This window comes from Daphnia pulicaria, chromosome 10 (assembly GCF_021234035.1).
Source record: "Daphnia pulicaria isolate SC F1-1A chromosome 10, SC_F0-13Bv2, whole genome shotgun sequence".
Classification (NCBI taxonomy): Eukaryota; Metazoa; Arthropoda; class Branchiopoda; order Diplostraca; family Daphniidae; genus Daphnia; species Daphnia pulicaria.
The window spans coordinates 5,864,265-5,879,353 of NC_060922.1; the positions used below are offsets into that span (position 1 = coordinate 5,864,265).

At 40.5% G+C, this 15,089-nt stretch overlaps 4 protein-coding genes and 2 long non-coding RNA genes across 23 annotated transcripts in view; 5 read left to right on the top strand and 1 right to left on the bottom strand.

The window, feature by feature from the left end:
• Positions 1-2,865, top strand: LOC124314959. 3 transcript variants are annotated; one of them, XR_006911428.1, is made up of 4 exons: positions 1-224; positions 386-497; positions 725-883; positions 2,583-2,865. It is a non-coding gene; the product is annotated as an uncharacterized LOC124314959 (long non-coding RNA). The 3 variants fall into 3 exon arrangements; XR_006911427.1 differs by lacking the exon at positions 2,583-2,865 and adding an exon at positions 1,027-1,643; XR_006911426.1 differs by lacking the exon at positions 2,583-2,865 and having other exon boundaries at positions 725-1,643.
• Positions 1,491-15,089, bottom strand: part of LOC124314808 (larval cuticle protein 65Ag1-like) — a 27,195-nt gene continuing 13,596 nt past the window's right edge. The window contains exons 1-3 of one of the 10 annotated variants that reach the window (XM_046780189.1): positions 10,742-10,765; positions 2,012-2,163; positions 1,491-1,930 (exon numbers count right to left, since the gene is read on the bottom strand). In XM_046780189.1, coding sequence (XP_046636145.1) covers positions 1,573-1,930; positions 2,012-2,163; positions 10,742-10,750 — 519 coding nt within the window. In that variant the 5' untranslated portion in view covers positions 10,751-10,765 and the 3' untranslated portion in view covers positions 1,491-1,572. Of the gene's footprint in view, positions 1,931-2,011; positions 2,164-2,277; positions 2,389-3,852; positions 4,310-4,390; positions 4,543-4,613; positions 4,697-7,746; positions 8,199-8,278; positions 8,410-8,515; positions 8,633-9,901; positions 10,351-10,420; positions 10,651-10,741; positions 10,791-15,089 lie in introns of those variants that run through there. The other 9 variants (XM_046780181.1, XM_046780188.1, XM_046780191.1 and 6 more) reach the window with 9 other exon arrangements.
• LOC124314853 (larval cuticle protein 65Ag1-like) lies at positions 5,756-6,637 on the top strand. Its single transcript, XM_046780256.1, has 3 exons — positions 5,756-5,866; positions 5,964-6,097; positions 6,212-6,637. Exons 1-3 carry the CDS (start codon positions 5,858-5,860, stop codon positions 6,537-6,539), a joined length of 471 nt encoding a protein of 156 aa, XP_046636212.1. The 5' UTR covers positions 5,756-5,857; the 3' UTR covers positions 6,540-6,637.
• Positions 7,665-15,089, top strand: part of LOC124314779 (endocuticle structural glycoprotein SgAbd-1-like) — a 24,299-nt gene continuing 16,874 nt past the window's right edge. Inside the window, exons 1-4 of the mRNA XM_046780134.1 lie at positions 7,665-7,731; positions 11,554-11,669; positions 11,734-11,987; positions 12,059-12,350. Of these exons, the coding sequence (XP_046636090.1) occupies positions 7,680-7,731; positions 11,554-11,669; positions 11,734-11,987; positions 12,059-12,350 (714 nt within the window). The 5' untranslated portion in view covers positions 7,665-7,679. The remainder of the gene's footprint in view (positions 7,732-11,553; positions 11,670-11,733; positions 11,988-12,058; positions 12,351-15,089) is intronic.
• On the top strand, positions 13,176-14,088 carry LOC124314824 (larval cuticle protein LCP-22-like). Its single transcript, XM_046780208.1, has 3 exons — positions 13,176-13,221; positions 13,277-13,506; positions 13,614-14,088. Exons 1-3 carry the CDS (start codon positions 13,213-13,215, stop codon positions 13,969-13,971), a joined length of 597 nt encoding a protein of 198 aa, XP_046636164.1. The 5' UTR covers positions 13,176-13,212; the 3' UTR covers positions 13,972-14,088.
• The window catches only part of LOC124314931, a 3,074-nt gene continuing 2,437 nt past the window's right edge, over positions 14,453-15,089 (top strand). For 2 of the 7 annotated variants that reach the window (XR_006911376.1, XR_006911377.1), the window contains exon 1: positions 14,453-14,873. This is a non-coding gene — a long non-coding RNA (uncharacterized LOC124314931). The remainder of the gene's footprint in view (positions 14,874-15,089) is intronic. The other 5 variants (XR_006911371.1, XR_006911374.1, XR_006911375.1 and 2 more) reach the window with 4 other exon arrangements.

Consider the following 15,089-nt stretch of genomic DNA (forward strand, 5'->3'; position numbering starts at 1 on the left):
TTAGTTTTGACTTAGAGTTGAGACCGCGAAGCATATGCCAACAAAGGTTGAGAATATGTAAAGAAAACGGAACGATTTCTATTTTGAAAATGTACTTGGCTGCACGAAATAATAATGAAAAAAAAACAAGAACAAATCAATACGAAAATGTGATCGGCTCGTGTGATGTGTCTGGTCTCTGATGTCGTAGCTCTCCATGCTCTCCACTCGATGCTTTTTGGCGGGTAAATAAAACTAAGAATAGAAATGCAATGATTATATGGGAGCTTAATGAGTAAAGTTAAACCTGTTCTAAATTTGTGAAATGTGAGTTCAGCACATGCAAGCACCCTGTCGATGTATGGCATTTTGTTTGTGCTATGTAACATTTTTTTCTTTTGTGCAGATTTGAGGCCAGAGCCAGCCATCGTAACAACATATGATACAGAAGTTCTGGGTCTGTCATCAGTCTGTCTGTCCCACCTGTCATCACCAAATATGTCAGCATCACCGCTTAGGTAATGTTTTTGGTTAATTATCCTTCACGACCTGCTAGATATTTTATTGTTGCATCACCTGCATCAATGCAAGTGTATTACATTTATACCTTGAATTGACCCCCCCCCCCCATTTATTAACAATCAGAGTTTACCCAGTGTCTCATTTTCAACTTTTCCTGACTTGTTGTGGTTGTTCTGTTATTCTGTGAATATTTTTTGTAACATATGCTTCCTTTTTTTTTTAGATACACAGCATCCCCTTGCATTGGAAAAACTACCGATGTCAATCAAGTTACGGATCTCTCTTTTTCCCCTTTCTTTCAATGTCCTCGTGTACGCCCATGTGAATATGGGTGTATTCACGAGGACACCCTTTACCCTATCCCGCCTAGCTGTGCATAAAGGTAGGACAAAATTGATCTCTATTTTTTCTTTTTGACAATTTTGGATGGCGTTCATTATAAATCGATAGTTAGTACAGACTACGTTTATTCGTGAGCTAGGCGGTTGACTGCAACTGTTTTTTCTCTATGATTTTTTTTCTCAGCATTAAAAATCTCATTTGCCGAACGACTGCGCAGATCAGCTGATCAGGCCTGTTTTGGTACCTTACAACTTTTTCTGTTGAGTACATTTGAAGATATTTATTGAAGCAAAGTGCAACAAGACCATTTTTTTTACCAAGAGGGACCTGCCGCCACACCGGCACCTCCTCGTTCATTTCACATTGAACGGTGCCGATCCCCTATTTTCCCCCTTTGTCTTCTGAAATCGAAAAGGCCATTTTTTAAAGAGCATTAACTCAAGACATGGGATGTTAAGAAAACAAACTTGTCCATCGAAAACAGTTCCACACCGAGATAGATTACTTAACAGAAAATGACGCCATAAACCTGTCGTGAGCTTAGCTCATCATCTTCTACAAGCATGAAGGAGCTACAAACAAATGTAACATTCAACCTAACATTTTGCAGCAAAAGTCTTTGAAAAAGTAATGAAACTGAAAAAAAGTTTGGTGGTGAGCGTCGGCATTTATTTACATTGCCATATAAATTCGAATCGTATAACTTTTCTTGCTTCAAGGAACAATAACTTAATAGATCTTGTAGCCCTTTCCGTTGAATGGAATGTGGACTGGGGCAACGGGGAGTTCGTATTCGTGGACGGGGGCAACTGGAAGTTCGTATTCATGGACTGGGGCAACTGGGAGCTCGTAGACGTGGACGGGAGCGACGGGCAAGTGGTCACCCTTGGGCTGGAATCCGGCATCATCGGCGACCCAGGTCAAAGTGAATTTCTCGCCTTCAGGGGAAACCCAGTAGGAGGATCCTTGGTTGGTGTTTCCGTAGACTTCCTCTTTGGTTTCTTTGCCGTAATCATCGACGGTGGTGACGGTGAATTTCTTCTGGGCCTGGGATTCGGCACGGGTAGCGTAGTCGGATTGGGCGTAGCTATAATATTTAAAAGAATGTTTGTTAGCGTGTGGCAATTTGCTAAAACATTTGCGTAACAATCAAATAGGATCGACTTACTTCCATTGGCTGCTGCCATCGAGATTGCGCTCATCAGATTGGCCAGTGACGGTGATCTCTGGGTATTTGTAGTCCTTTCCGTACTTCTCTTCTTCGGTTTTGTAACTGGAAGGAGCGGCGGCGGCGACGGCCAAGATAGCGGCGAGGACGAACTATTTAAAAAAATGCAAGAATATCTGAATTGGTTAGGTTTTTATTATTTCTAGATTTTAATCTAACTGTATTTTAAGTTATTGATTAAAAAAATAACTACTAAGGGAACTCACCAATTTCATGATGCTGGTTATTGGTCGGTTAGCTGAATGTAACTGATGACTTCTGTATGTATCACTCTCTTATTTATACTGTACGTTGAGAAAGACAAGGAGCAATCTGCTCTTGACCTAAAATTTTGTATGGAGAAATTGTTTGCCCTCTCCGCGTTATTCGTTAATTACTGCTCGCTTGGTCTTAAGATTTGGGTGTTTCCTATTGGCTATAACTCTCCAATTTTCTCTGTTGCATTTTCTTATAATCGACTAGTTTTTTTTTACACACCTCTGAGCTTTCACTCCGTTTTCTTTTTTTACAGCACTTGTTCTTGCTAGACTAGTCCATATGCACCCTCAATCGCCAGCTGTTGCTATCGAGATCTCAGGATTGTAAACTGCTATTGGTGATTTTAGCCATTCGACTTTCACGGAAGGCAGGTTAAGCCGGAATGGATGAAATCGCCGCTACAACGATGAGAATTACAATTGTGTAGACCATAGATGTTCGTTCGTTGCAGACCCGCATGAAATGGAAAGTAAAAGTGCTGATGAAATTGTCTCCTAATATGAGTAAAGCAATATAAGGAGAAGATGTAATCGAAATACTTTTTAAAAGTTAAGCGCAGTCATGTTTTTTTTGTTTTTTAAATTTGAGCTTACAAAAACATTTTGCTTTTGAATGTTAAGATACCTTGAAACCTTTGTGTCAAAGCCTACGGTCAAATAATATGTGGCTCCCACCTCTATTGACCCAATTGTCCGTTGGAATTCCTTCACGATCGTCAATTGCGTCATAAACCGCAAGTTTCGACAGACAACTAGTTTTTGCTGTTGCAAATCACTTGCACATTTTTTGCCGTACTGACTTCAACGTCCTTCATACGTCCGTGACTTTCACACGTGACTTACATTAGCAAAAAACGTATTGACCACTTCCCTCAATGCCAACAGCGATTTCTAATCAAGAAAAATATGTGTCCAGTTTTTTTTCAAATTATCTCGCTATAAAGCGCAAAAAATGAAGGTCACTGTCAAGTATACCGTAATTATGTGGTATACGATATGGGCTTGATTATTTGATTATGGGGAGCGTCATTTTTAATTTGATTTGTTCCGGTAATGAGTAGCCCGCAATCTCAGTAATTTTCTTTAATTACCTACGCTTCAGTCTCTCTCACCAGAAGGTATGCGCTTATCGCATTCTTATTGTTACTGTTGATCAAATTTGATTAATCCATCGTCCAACGATTGTATTAAATTGCACACAATTCAATTGGCCTGAACTAGAGGATTAATTTAATTGGAATTTAATTGGAAATTATCCAACAGATGTGGGCTACCGTTTGTAAAAAAATAAATAGTAGAAAACTAATTGATCAAAGTCAAATTTCTAATTTCCGCAAATTCTCCTCGCTGAACCGCATCCACCGTTATTTGCGAATAGTTTTAATTGCTCGGTGCAACTTTCTTCCTGATACCGGATTTCCCAACTGTTTTCTGGCATACTTGAGTTCATCCAACAGTATCTATCTGCTATATTAAATCTGCGATCGTTTTGAAAGTAGAAAATAACACATTCAACGCGCCAACTTGGGTTTGAGATATTTCAATATATTGAACTCCTTCAATAAATAAATTTACCTGGTTAGGAATTATGACACGATGTTAGTGTCCCATTACACAAATTAACCAAATTTAATAACCGAGTCCGGTGCGTCTGTAGGGGAGGGCGGGAGCAACGGGGAGTTCATATTCGTGGACGGGGGCAACGGGGAGTTCGTATTCATGGACTGGGGCAACTGGGAGCTCGTAGACGTGGACGGGAGCAACTGGCAAGTGGTCACCCTTTGGCTGGAATCCGGCATCATCGGCGACCCAGGTCAAAGTGAATTTCTCGCCTTCAGGAGAAACCCAGTAGGAAGATCCTTGGTTGGTGTTTCCGTAGACTTCCTCTTTGGTTTCTTTGCCGTAATCATCGACGGTGGTGACGGTGAATTTCTTCTGGGCCTGGGATTCGGCACGGGTGGCGTAGTCGGATTGGGCGTAGCTATAATATTTAAAAGAATGTTTGTTAGCGTGTGGCAATTTGCTAAAACATTTGCGTAACAATCAAATAGGATCGACTTACTTCCACTGGCTGCTGCCATCGAGGTTGCGCTCATCAGATTGGCCAGTGACGGTGATCTCGGGGTATTTGTAGTCCTTCTCGTATTTCTTCTCCTCAGTTTTGTAACTGGAAGGAGCGGCGACGGCTACGGCCAAGATAGCGGCAATGACGAACTGCATAGGAGGAAAAAGAAATGTTTAGTAAAAACAATTATATGAAATTTAACTTGAGGATATTGTTTTACCAGCTTCATGTTGACTTTGTGTGATGAGTTGTAGAACTGATGACTGGAATCGAGCACAGTTGAGTTTTTATACTCAGAGAAAGGGGGGCTCTTTCGACACTTTCGTTGTTTGACCCAATTTCGGACAACAACCGAACACGGTGTCTCGCTCCGTTCGGTGAATTCTGCGTGTGTGGTTTCGTGACACGAACACTGTCTTTATTGTTAATCCAAATTTCACTTAGTGTCCACGTCAATGTTAACGCTGCTTGGGATCTGACCCATGGAATGAAGGACATATATGCCAATGCCATACAAGAATATGTGAATAAAAAAAAATCCAGGAATTTTGTTGGTAAAAGTTTCTGGTTGAATACAACAATATGTCTCTTAAAAACAATAAATGGGTGTTCGTCTGGAATTCAGTCGCGACTAAACCATTATGTTAAACACCAAAAGAGAAATTGCTGCCAAGTTGATCAATTCGGATTTTCAGAATGACCTGTAATCGGAATTTTTGACATTGCGTAAAAGTGGGAATTTGGTAATATTTTACTGCTTGATGTGTGTGGCAGAAAAGCTGTCAAGAAAAGAAACCAAGGTCGGAATGTATATTTACTGCGAAATTTAAAAAATGCGCTTTTTGTCTGATTAAAAAAAATAGTAGTAGCAGTAAAACAACAAATAATTCAATGTCATGCCGCAAGTCAGTAGTCAATGCCGTGCCGTTTTATTCGTGAATAACAGACCTCACCCTGAACGTAAAACAACTAAGTACAATGTTAAATCAGCCAACCTTATTCATTGACTGATGCAATTTTACAACCCGTTTTGCATGTAAGGAAATGCCAGACCAAATGTAAGCAAATGCAGCACGCAATGTCCGTTACGTACGATTTCCTATTTCTAAGTATTTGCGATCAATTATCTTTGGTATGGTATTGTATCATTTTTGGACTAAAGTTGAGACCTTGGGTAAAGTGGAAATTTATTGCCCTCTAGCCTGTAGTAACTACTGAGAACTGCGATAGACCAGATACAGATATTTGCATACAGCACGTATGTCTAGAACCGACTTCCAAAAGGCGAAGAAAGTGAGAGCGTGTTTCTCTCCCAGAACACGGCACCGTTTCTTTAAACTACGCCTTATAAGAAACAATTAGGTCATCCCAACTATAGTGCGCCCTTCACCTCGACGGCTATAAAAGCTCGCATCTCACTGACAAGAAGCATCAGTTCTTCAAAAGGAATCTCACATATTCAACATGAAACTGGTAAGGGACAACTATAAGATTCTCTTTCGGTCAAACACGAATGAATACAAATACATTCAGTCGAGTAAAATAATAACGATTTTTATTTTTATTGCAGTTCGTCATCGCCGCTATCTTGGCAGTTGCTGCCGCTGCTCCTTCCAGCTACAAGACCAAGGAAGATGAGTACAAGGAGATTGTTATCGTGAGCCAGTCTGATGAACGCAATCTCGATGGCAGTAGCCAATGGAGGTACAGTCCTGAGTTCTAAATTTCAAACTGAATTTAATTCTTTTGAGTTACGGTTTAAATCGTGATGAGGCGTGTGTGATAAAATAAATAATTGTCCGTTTGATTTCGGTATAGCAACGCTGGATCTGACGGTACCACCCGCGAAGAGGCCCAGGAACAGAAGAAGTTCATCGTGACCAAAGTCGACGACTACGGCAAGGAATACAAAGAGGAAGTCTTCGGCAACACCAACAAGGGAAAATCTTACTGGATCTCTCCCGAAGGCCAGCGATTCACTTTGACCTGGGTCGCCGATGATGCCGGATTCCAACCCAAGGGTGACCATTTGCCCGTCGCTCCCGTCCATGTCTACGAGCTCCCAGTTGCCCCAGTCCATGAATACGAACTCCCCGTTGCCCCCGTCCACATTCCCTTCAACGGAAAGGGTTTCAAGATTTATTAGATTACTTCATTTTTAGTGGTAAAATATATAAATTATTTCCGTGTAACTTATGCCAGCATGACATTGAATGCGCTGCTGTTAATAAACGCATGATCATCAATATAGTGTGTATGTTGTTTCGTATTGTTTGGAAAGTGAGCTGGAAAAAATTTTCCCTTCGTATTTGGTGGTTTTCTAGGAGAAAGACATTATTCATTTTTCATAGAACGTCATAAAAAAGCGGTTTGAATTTAGTAGGTTGACATCGATTTTTAATGGTATCGATATCTTAAACAAAGCACGCTAATTAGAAGATGTTTGTCGTCTGCTTGTGCTTTTCGTTCTAGTTGACTAGTTGTTCGAAAAAGAAACGAACTGGTATTAAACTGCCATTAGTACAATATTAGTATCACCGAAGTTTCGATAAAGAGAGTAAGAGACGAAGTTCAGATTTCAGAGAAAACTGAACGGTCTTTTTTTTAGCGTACGTAACTGCACGACAAATAGGAAAACAAAAAAGTGATCGTCATGTGAACTCTGGTGTCGCGGCTCTCGATGCCGTTTGGCAGATAAATAAAACTTGGAATACAAGTTGAATGATTATGGTGGGTTAAATAGAAGAGTTAAATTTTTTATGTTTAGTTCTTGACTAAAATTTATCATGTAAGCCACCTGTCGATGCATGGAAGTTTGTTTGCACTGTAACCTTCTCCTTGGTGCAAATTTGAGGCTTGAGCTAGTGATCGTAACAACTGGATATGTAAGTTTGGTATTGACCTGTCGTCAACAATCTCAGTTTATCATCACCAGGATAATGATTTGTGTTACTTTTATTTCTGCAACCTACTAGATATTTTAATGATACATGACATGAATGCAGTATGTTACATGAAAACCTTAGATTCTCCCATTCATCATCAAATATGGTTTACCCACTTTCTCATTTTCAACTTTTCCAGGTTATTTTTTGCTTCTGTCAAAATTTTTTGTAACCCATTTTTAAATTTTTATTTAGATAAACAACGTCCCGTTTGATTGGACAAACTACCGATGTCGGTCCGATTTACGTCTTTCTTCTTCCCTTTTCTTTTAATGTCCTCGTGTACACCCATGCGAGTGTGGGGGTATTCACGAGGACCCCTTTTTTTCCTATCCCGCCTGATGGATTCACTATTCTACGGATGGAGTCATATTGGATTTCCCAGGATTAAAGGTAGGACAAATTCAATTCATATCTGCTGTTTGTATTTACACATAGTACCACATGTCCACATTCATTCAGTTCAAAATCCGTTAAATTGGAAATAGCAAAATAATTTAAACATTTCATTCAAGCCTTACAATTGAATCACTTAGAAGATCTTGTAGCCCTTGCCGTTGAAGGGGATGTGTACTGGGGCAACTGGGAGTTCGTATTCGTGAACGGGGGCAACTGGGAGCTCGTAGACATGGACGGGGGCAACGGGCAAGTGGTCACCCTTGGGCTGGAATCCGGCATCATCAGCAACCCAGGTCAAAGTGAGGCGCTCGCCTTCGGGAGAGATCCAGTAAGAAGATCCCTTGCTGGTGTGACCAAAGACCTCCTCTTTGTATTCCTTGCCGTAGTCATCATATTTAGTGACGATAAACTTCTTCTGGGCGTAAGACTCATCGCGAGTGGTCCCATCAGATCCAGCATAGCTTATTTATACCAAATCATTCAGTTTACGATTATGTTAGGAAACTTAAAAATCCCGCTCATTTCAAAAAGTCATTTTTACCTCCATGCGCCGCTGCCGTCTAGGTTGCGGACATCGGATTGGCTCACGATGGTGATCTCCGGAGCTTTGTATTCCTTGTCGTAGCTGGAAGGAGCGGCGGCAGCGACGGCCAAGAGAGCAGCGATAACAAACTAGATAGAGACAAACAAAACCGGAAGCTTTCAGTAAGAATTCGAAATTGTGCAGTAAGAATTCGAAATTGTGCAGGCGAAGAGAATCCTAAGGATCACAAGTTACCAGCTTCATGTTGAGTGTTGGTGAAAAGTTGGAGAACTGATGTCGAGGATCGATACCGAGCGGGTTTATATAGCCGGAGAAAGGAGCGCAACTTCGACACCTTTCTGTTGGTTGACCTAGTTTCTCAAACAAACATTTATAACGACTTTTTTTTTTCATTCCTTCGCGCTAACACCTGTGTGTTGTCGCTGTCCACGCCCTTTTAATTCTAGAATATTCTACCTGTTCATTCCGTTTTAAAACTAGATATGGAATGATTTTCTTATCTTATTTGGCAACATCAGCGACTCGGGTTCCAAAATTTGGTCCACCCTGAATGATTTTTTATTTAGAAAAATCAAACTAAAGAAAAAAAAATGTTAGGCAACAAAATTGGCAAACCGCAAAGTAAAAAGGAAAGGGCAGCAAATTCCTGTGCTATATTCGGGGGAAAGCTTTTGGGTTTGTTTGGAGGCGTTATCAACTGGGTAGTAAAAAGATTCCCTCTTTTGGAATGATAGAGATCCTTGCCCACAGTCGCTTACTGACCCAGTTATCGCCGAATTCCTAGACAGTCAACGACATTCGTTACGTCATATAGTCAAGTCTGCAAACCAGTCTATTTTTTCTCCTGAAATGCGTACACACAAGGACTTTCGAACGACCCTGACTTTGACTTTCGCTCACAGCCTTGCTTCGTAAAACCACTTCGGCTTAGCTCAATTGCCCACCAGCGTTTTCTATACAGGAAATATATGTTAATCGACGTGGAAATTCATTTCCTGTTGGTGTTCAATATCTCACGAAGGTCAATTGCGGTCAAAGTCAATATCACAAAGCATTTTTTTCTTAATTACGCCGAAATGAAATACGATTTTGTTTTTTGGTCCAAAAACATTTCTGTCGTTTTTTTTTTATTGTGTAGTAGATATTACGACACATTTCGTGGATTTGAACCATTTTTTTCTCGTATAACAATATTTCTAACCCGCTCTTTATTCATTCAAAAAATATCAGCTCATAAAGGTTTAGGAATCTGTCTCTTTCGATCTCTCTTTTCGCTAGATTGGCTATAGACTTTTCCTTTGGTTATTAGCCATCCCCCCAGTCTTTCTTCTGCGCATTTTCAAGGACTCCGTGGAAATTTGAAAAATCATCCTTTTCCATTGTCTTAACTTTACCTTTGACTTCTCCTACCCTTTCTCCCAAGTCATGTTATTTTCCTACCTTTTCCACTTTTTCCAGGTTTCCTTCGTGTAAAGGGTTTCTGATCACACACAAAAACTCATGACTATTGTGGTTGACTTGGTGCTTTGTGGTGTATACTGATAGCGTTTCATGTGAACGAATTGTGTTTATGTGATTGTTGATCAAGCTGAAAGAAGATGTGAGAGTTGCAACAGTCTGAAAAGATATTTCTGTTTATTTCGACATCAATAAGTTATAATCACGGCTCACACCACATGATTTTTGAGGTCTTATCCAATTATCGCGTTTCTATAAATTAGTATCCAGCTCCAGTGCGCTTGTAGGGGAGAGCGGGGGCAACGGGGAGTTCGTATTCGTGGACGGGAGCAACAGGGAGAACGTACTCATGGACTGGGGCAACTGGGAGCTCGTAGACGTGGACGGGGGCAACGGGCAAGTGGTCACCTTTGGGTTTGAATCCTTCCTCATCGGCAGCCCAGGTCAAAGTGAATTTCTCGCCTTCGGGGGAAACCCAGTAAGAAGATCCCTTGTTGGTGTTGCCCATAACATCCTCGTAGGTGGCTTTGCCGTAAGAGTCGTACTTGACTCCTTGCATCTTCTTCTGGACCTGAGATTCCTCGCGGGTGGTGTAGTCAGACTGGGCGTAGCTGTTTGACACAATCAAATTTCTCTTTAGTAAATAGCAAGACTCTTTAAACAACAAGATGTGGTTTTTACCTCCACTGGCTGCTGCCATCGAGGTTGCGCTCATCAGATTGGCTGGTGATGGTGATGTCGGCGTATTTGTTATCCTTGTACGCTGGGGCAGAGTAGGCAGGTGCGGGGTATGCTGGGGCAGAGTAGGCTGGTTTGGAGTAGGCCGGTGCGGAGTAAGTGGGTGGCTTGTATGCCGGTTTGTAGCTGGACGGAGCAGCGGCAGCAACGGCCAAGACAGCGGCGATAACGAACTATAACAAATGAAACCGAAACTTTTCAGTAAAATGTAGGAACGATGACGGAAAAATCCAAATGACTACGCTGAAATCTTTCACTCTTTACCAGCTTCATGTTGACTTCGGTTGATGAATTGAACAACTGATGTCTAAGACCTAATCTCGCGGGGGTTTTATACCTAGAGAAGGGGTGTGTCTATTTCGTTATTGTTGACCCAGATTCTTCGCTCATGACAGCTAGCGATGACCATTTCACTATCTCTCAATAGCTAACCATAATATTTCTTTAAGAACAAGGCTATGATACTATTATTTCTTGATTCCAACTTTTCTATCGGCGAAATCATATTGAAAGTAAATATTTGGTTGGCTACTTTCCAATCCTTTTACTATTATCAATCTTAAATTTATGGTACTTGCTATGAACTTATTCTAGCTCAATAATCAACTCAATAAGGCAACTTTATTATATGCTATTTAAGTCAATATATTCTTCATTATTCCCTCTGGGTATACGAATGTTTTCTTTTGCAATACGTTTTTAGATTGTAACTCATGTAAAAAGAAACCGATGTGATTCGCGAAACAAAATGTTTTCGTTACTTTTGGTGAATGTGTTCATCCATTACATACTATATCAAAGATGGAATCACTACATTTTTATAGTAGAAAACGGCAGTGTGAGCAATTATTATTCGCTAGCCTACTTATTATAATATCTTTATTCGTGATAGAGAAAAAAACACAAGAAATTTTATTAGAAAAAACTTTGCGTGTTAAAAAAGTGTACGTAAGAAATCTAACATCTAAAAATATGAATGCTCAGTGTTTCTAAAGAGGCTAATGACAAAAGTGAGAGTGCAGTGTTTCCTTGGTTTGCTTACGCCCAAACATAAACTGTCTAGCTTGAACATGTAGGTCACATGAACGCTTCTATGTCTAGCGTTTGCCCTTCACCTGACTATATAAGCTCAGGTAAGAACGATCAAAGATATCAGTTGTTCCACAAATCAACCGACTACAACATGAAGCTGGTAAGGAACTACCTTAGGTTCATATTTTAAAATTAAAGTTAACCACAAAATTCTGCCAATGCAGTTCATTATCGCCGCTGTCTTGGCCGTTGCTACCGCTGCCAGCTACAAGCCGGCATACAAACCACCCACCTACTCCGCACCGGCCTACTCCAAACCAGCTTACTCTGCCCCTGCCTACTCTGCTCCAGCCTACTCTGCCCCAGCTTACCCAGCACCTGCCTACTCTGCCCCAGCATACAAGGATAACAAATACGCCGACATCACCATCACCAGCCAATCTGATGAGCGCAATCTCGATGGCAGCAGCCAATGGAGGTATTTACTTTCAATAGCTGTTTAAACAGTATTGGAATTTACTTAGCAAATGCTTGGATTGTGTAAAACAGCTACGCCCAGTCTGACTACACCACCCGCGAGGAATCCCAGGTCCAGAAGAAGATGCAAGGAGTCAAGTACGACTCGTACGGCAAAGCCACATACGAGGATGTTATGGGCAACACCAACAAGGGATCTTCCTACTGGGTTTCCCCTGAAGGCGAGAAATTCACTTTGACCTGGGCTGCCGATGAGGCCGGTTTCCAGCCCAAGGGTGACCACTTGCCCGTTGCTCCCGTCCATGAGTACGAGCTCCCAGTTGCCCCCGTCCACGAATACGAACTCCCCGTTGCCCCCGTCCACATTCCCTTCAACGGAAAGGGCTACAAGATCTATTAAATTATTGATACGTGATTGAAGATATAAATTATTTCCAATGTGTTCTTTGTCAACATTCTTGACATTGTATGTGTTGGTGTAAATATAAATGCAGAACATCGAAACGTTAGTGTTACAGCGTAAGCTGCTTCATTTTCAATTTTCATATGTTACCTTACAAAAGGAATCACGAACAAAATGCGCTTGTCATTATTATAAGACATCTAAACTAATTAAACCCAGAAATGAATATAATCAACGCGCAAAAGAATTCCGTGATCAAAATATTACAACTGCAATTGTTTCAGGAAAATAAAATTTTGTATGTATGTGTATTGGTGAAATCTGCGTAAAAGTGTTGGTAGCTTCAGCAAAACGATGCAAAGTTTGCTTTCTATCTCGGTTCAGTAAAAAAGAAACTCGGTGAACGCTATGAAGTGTTTTTCCATGAAATGACAAAACTATTCTGAAGCGCAATATTAGATTAGCTTTTATAATTTTCATTTGGGGCGCAAATGTTTTCATAAAAAGGGATCAATGCTAATAGAGAAATTGTATCACTTGGTACTTAAAGTCAATAGATGAATTTATTTCAAATACTTGTTTCTCTGTAACAATCAGTTGGATTTGATAAATCAGAACTGGTAATAGTTGCAAAGAGAATGCGTTGTTACGCATAAAACTATCTATAGATAGAATAATAATGCCACCTTGGAAGCCATGATGTGCTAAAAAAATGAGGTCATTCTGAAACACCTGAAATTTCCATTCTCTCGACTATATAAGACCCAGACTCACAGATGAAAAGTATCAGTTGTTCAACAACAGTAAACAAATCGAATACAACATGAAATTGGTAAGCAAAAACAGAACTTTAGCTCAAATTCTTTAACTAAATCTTTTTCAAATAGTTCGTTATCGCCGCTGTCTTGGCCGTTGCTGTGGCTGCTCCATCCAGCTACAAGCCTGCATACAAGCCACCCACCTACTCCGCACCGGCCTATTCCAAACCAGCCTACTCTGCCCCAGCCTACCCCGCACCTGCCTACTCTGCTCCAGCATACAAGGATAACAAATACGCCGACATCACCATCACCAGCCAATCTGATGAGCGCAACCTCGATGGCAGCAGCCAATGGAGGTAAAAACTATTCTGTTTCCCGCTTCATTACAATAGCGAATTCTGTTCAGTTTTACGTATTTTTTTTGAATTTTCTCTCTGATAACCATTATCTTGTTGTTTTATAGCTACGCTGGATCTGACTACACCACCCGCGAGGAATCTCAGGTCCAGAAGAAGATGCAAGGAGTCAAGTACGACTCTTACGGTAAAGCCACCTACGAGGAAGTTATGGGCAACACCAACAAGGGATCTTCCTACTGGGTTTCCCCTGAAGGCGAGAAATTCACTTTGACCTGGGTCGCCGATGATGCCGGTTTCCAGCCAAAGGGTGACCACTTGCCCGTTGCCCCCGTCCATATCTACGAACTTCCAGTTGCTCCCGTCCATGAGTACGTTCTCCCCGTTGCCCCCGTCCACGAATACGAACTTCCCGTTGCCCCCGTCCACATTCCCTTCAACGGAAAAGGCTACAAGATCTATTAAGTTATTGATATTGACGTTATTGCAATTGTAATTTATTCCGATTTATTGTATGCCATAGTACTTTTATGGTGTTGGTATCGATAAATACATGTAAATAAATATACGATGAAAAACAAATATCATAGTCAAACATTTTATTAAATGGTGGCAATGTAAACTTAAGAATATAAAATAAAGCGGCAGTTGTAACGAATGGCTTATAAAACTAAGTAATGCGTACAGTATCCTGCACGGAAACTGTACATTAAAAAGGGCTTGTAGATAAATGCATTAAAAGCACTGCACTGCACTAAAAAGGTAGGAATAAAATTTCGTTTACTATAGGTTTTATTACAGAAATTAATCATTATTTAATTTTTTTTATTTTTATTTTAGTCCGTTTAACCGTTGGCAAACTTTTTCTCAAATGCCCCACACTAGATGGCGAAGTCGTCGAGCTATGCCCATCTGGCCATCTCGCGGCAGTCATGGAAGTTGTTGCATGGGGTGGTTGTCTGATGTTTCTTTCTTTAACCACATTAAAAAAATATGGCGACCACGTCGACCACGTTGCGAGATGCCGGCTGCCGGGATTTATTTTTCGCCATTAATAAAATAATAATTACCGCCTACTTCAACAATTGGTGTCGTACGAAAACAGCAGTGCAATGTACCATAGAGAGTGTGGGTTGTGGTCGTGGAGAAAATCAGTTTCAACTAGTTAAATTAATAAGAATAGTAGAACTTCAGTGAAGGGTGTAGTAAAAGTTGAGTTCAGAATTTAAAATCTTTCAATAATTCTGAATGTGCTAAAAATCGAATTTTTTATTCTTTTTAAGTTCCAGACATACAACATTTTCTTGTTTTAGTTGCAAGTGGTTGCAATGATGGTGTACCAATGGTGAAGGCAGAATGAGAAACAGGTATTGCTTTCATCTTCTCATGTCTCTTTCACACGCTAAAGTTCTGGATTTTTTGTCAAGCTTACATATGCTCTGAAATTGAATAACCAATAATGCCTTATTGGCTCTTAACTAGCATCTGATCGTGTGTAATGATTTTTTACAAATTATGTCATTTTTGATAGAATAAGGGTAAGAAATATAGGTAAGAATAAGCTAGATGAACATAAAGAGAAG

Coding starts and splice junctions, on each gene's coding strand:
- LOC124314853 (XM_046780256.1), top strand. Junction 6,098..6,211: donor GATGGCAGTAGCCAATGGAG/GTACAGTCCTGA, acceptor ATTTCGGTATAG/CAACGCTGGATCTGACGGTA.
- LOC124314824 (XM_046780208.1), top strand. Junction 13,507..13,613: donor GATGGCAGCAGCCAATGGAG/GTAAAAACTATT, acceptor GTTGTTTTATAG/CTACGCTGGATCTGACTACA.